At 39.3% G+C, this 1,859-nt stretch overlaps 1 protein-coding gene across 1 annotated transcript; it reads left to right on the top strand.

Annotated features, from left to right (window-relative positions):
• The first annotated feature begins 249 nt into the window (after positions 1 to 249).
• On the top strand, positions 250 to 1,200 carry LOC103609663 (olfactory receptor 51F2-like). Its single transcript, XM_008593965.1, has one exon. The coding sequence runs from the start codon at positions 250 to 252 to the stop codon at positions 1,198 to 1,200; it is 951 nt and encodes a 316-aa protein (XP_008592187.1).
• Positions 1,201 to 1,859: the final 659 nt, after the last annotated feature.

Below are 1,859 nucleotides of genomic sequence, written 5' to 3'. Positions count from 1 at the left end.
GCTCAGTGGGTTAGAACATGGTGCTGATAACACCAAGGTATGGAGTTTGATCCCTATACTAGCTGACCACCATAAATAAATAAATAAATAATAAATAAATAAATAAATAAACCATGTATATTTTTATGTTACGTAGATACTCAACTTTGGTCAGTTTTCATTTCAAAAAATTATTTTAATTGGATTAAGGACAAACAAATGTAGCTTTTTTGTTTCAGACTCTCATCTTGTTCTGTCTTTTAAGCCAGCATGTCAACTTTTCAGAATACCACATTCTCTCCCATCACTTTCCTGCTAACCGGTATCCCTGGGCTGGAAGCCTTCCATGCCTGGATCTCCATTCCCTTCTGCTTTCTGTATGTCACTGCCCTCTCAGGAAACAGCCTGATTCTCTTCATCATCATCACGCAGCCCAGCCTCCATGAACCCATGTACTATTTCCTCTCCATGCTGTCCACCTCTGACCTCGGCCTGTCCATCTCCACTGTGGTCACCATGCTGGGTATACTCTGGTTCAATGCCAGGGAGATCAGCTTTAATGCCTGCTTGTCACAGATGTTCTTTATTAAATTCTTCACTGTCATGGAATCCTCAGTGCTGTTGGCCATGGCTTTTGACCGTTTTGTGGCTATCTCTAATCCTCTTAGATATGCTTCTATCTTAACTGACTTAAAAATAGCACAGATTGGAGTAGCAATCATCATCAGGGGCACTCTAATACTGACTCCTGTGATGGTGCTTCTTAAAAGACTCTCCTTCTGCCGCAGCCACGTGCTCCACCATTCCTACTGCTTCCACCCTGATGTCATGAAGCTCTCATGTACAGACACCAGGATCAACAGCGCAGTTGGGTTAACTGCTCTGATCACCACTGCTGGGGTGGACTCAGTCTTCATTGTCCTTTCGTATGCTTTAATCATTAAGACAGTTCTCAACATTGCTTCCCCAGAAGAGAGGAAGAAAGCCTTCAGCACATGCATATCTCATATTGGGGCTGTTGCTGTATTTTACCTTCCTTTAATCAGTCTGTCCTTTGTTCACAGATTTGGGAAATGGGCCCCACCATATGTACATACTTTGATTGCCAATGCCTACTTGCTGATCCCCCCTGTGATGAACCCCATCATCTACAGTGTGAAGACCAACCAGATACGCAAGGCTATTCTAAAAGTTATCCATTCTAGCGTGACAAAGAGCTAGATGGACATTTCAAACGGTTCTAGTCTTTGTTATTGTATAGATGAATAAAATGCCATTCATAGAGGTTAAAATGTTTAGGCTAATGCTTGTGCTGAAAGTTCCCCAAAAGATAACTTTAGTTTTAAGTAAGAATGTGAGATAAGAGAGATTAGTAAGAGCTGGAGATTCTCAAGGTATCACCATTTCCTTAGATAATCACAAAGATAATAAGAGTATTTCTTTACTTAAGGTGGAAGATTTTCAATGACCTAGATAATCAAAGACCCAGCTTAGTTCCCAAAATGTGGAATTATTTTATTTAAAAAGAAATGGAAGAAGAGAAAGTGTCTTCTATACCCGGCTTATTTTACTTAACATAATGACATAATGTTCTCTAAGTTCATCCATGTTGCTGCAAATGGCAGTATTCCATTCATTTCTCTGGCAGAATAGTATTCCATTCTGTATATATACCACGTTTTCCTTATTTAGTAATCCATCCATAGACATCTGGGTTGATTCCAACTCTCAGTTATTGTAAATAGAGCTGTGATAAACATGGGAGTGCAGGTATCCCTTCGATATGATTTCCATTCCTTTGGGTATATATATATATATATATAATTGGTATATATACATATATATCAATCCATAAAATTATACTAGCGGCCATCAAGAAG

The sequence above is a fragment of the Galeopterus variegatus genome, unplaced genomic scaffold (assembly GCF_000696425.1).
Source record: "Galeopterus variegatus unplaced genomic scaffold, G_variegatus-3.0.2 Scaffold9914, whole genome shotgun sequence".
Classification (NCBI taxonomy): Eukaryota; Metazoa; Chordata; class Mammalia; order Dermoptera; family Cynocephalidae; genus Galeopterus; species Galeopterus variegatus.
The sequence above is the reverse complement of the archived record's forward strand: the minus strand, read 5'-3'. Positions and strand labels throughout refer to the sequence as shown.

Bases quoted from the DNA above. Each gene is read 5' to 3' on its own strand.
- LOC103609663 (XM_008593965.1), top strand. From the start codon at position 250: ATGTCAACTTTTCAGAATACCACATTCTCTCCCATCACTTTCCTGCTA.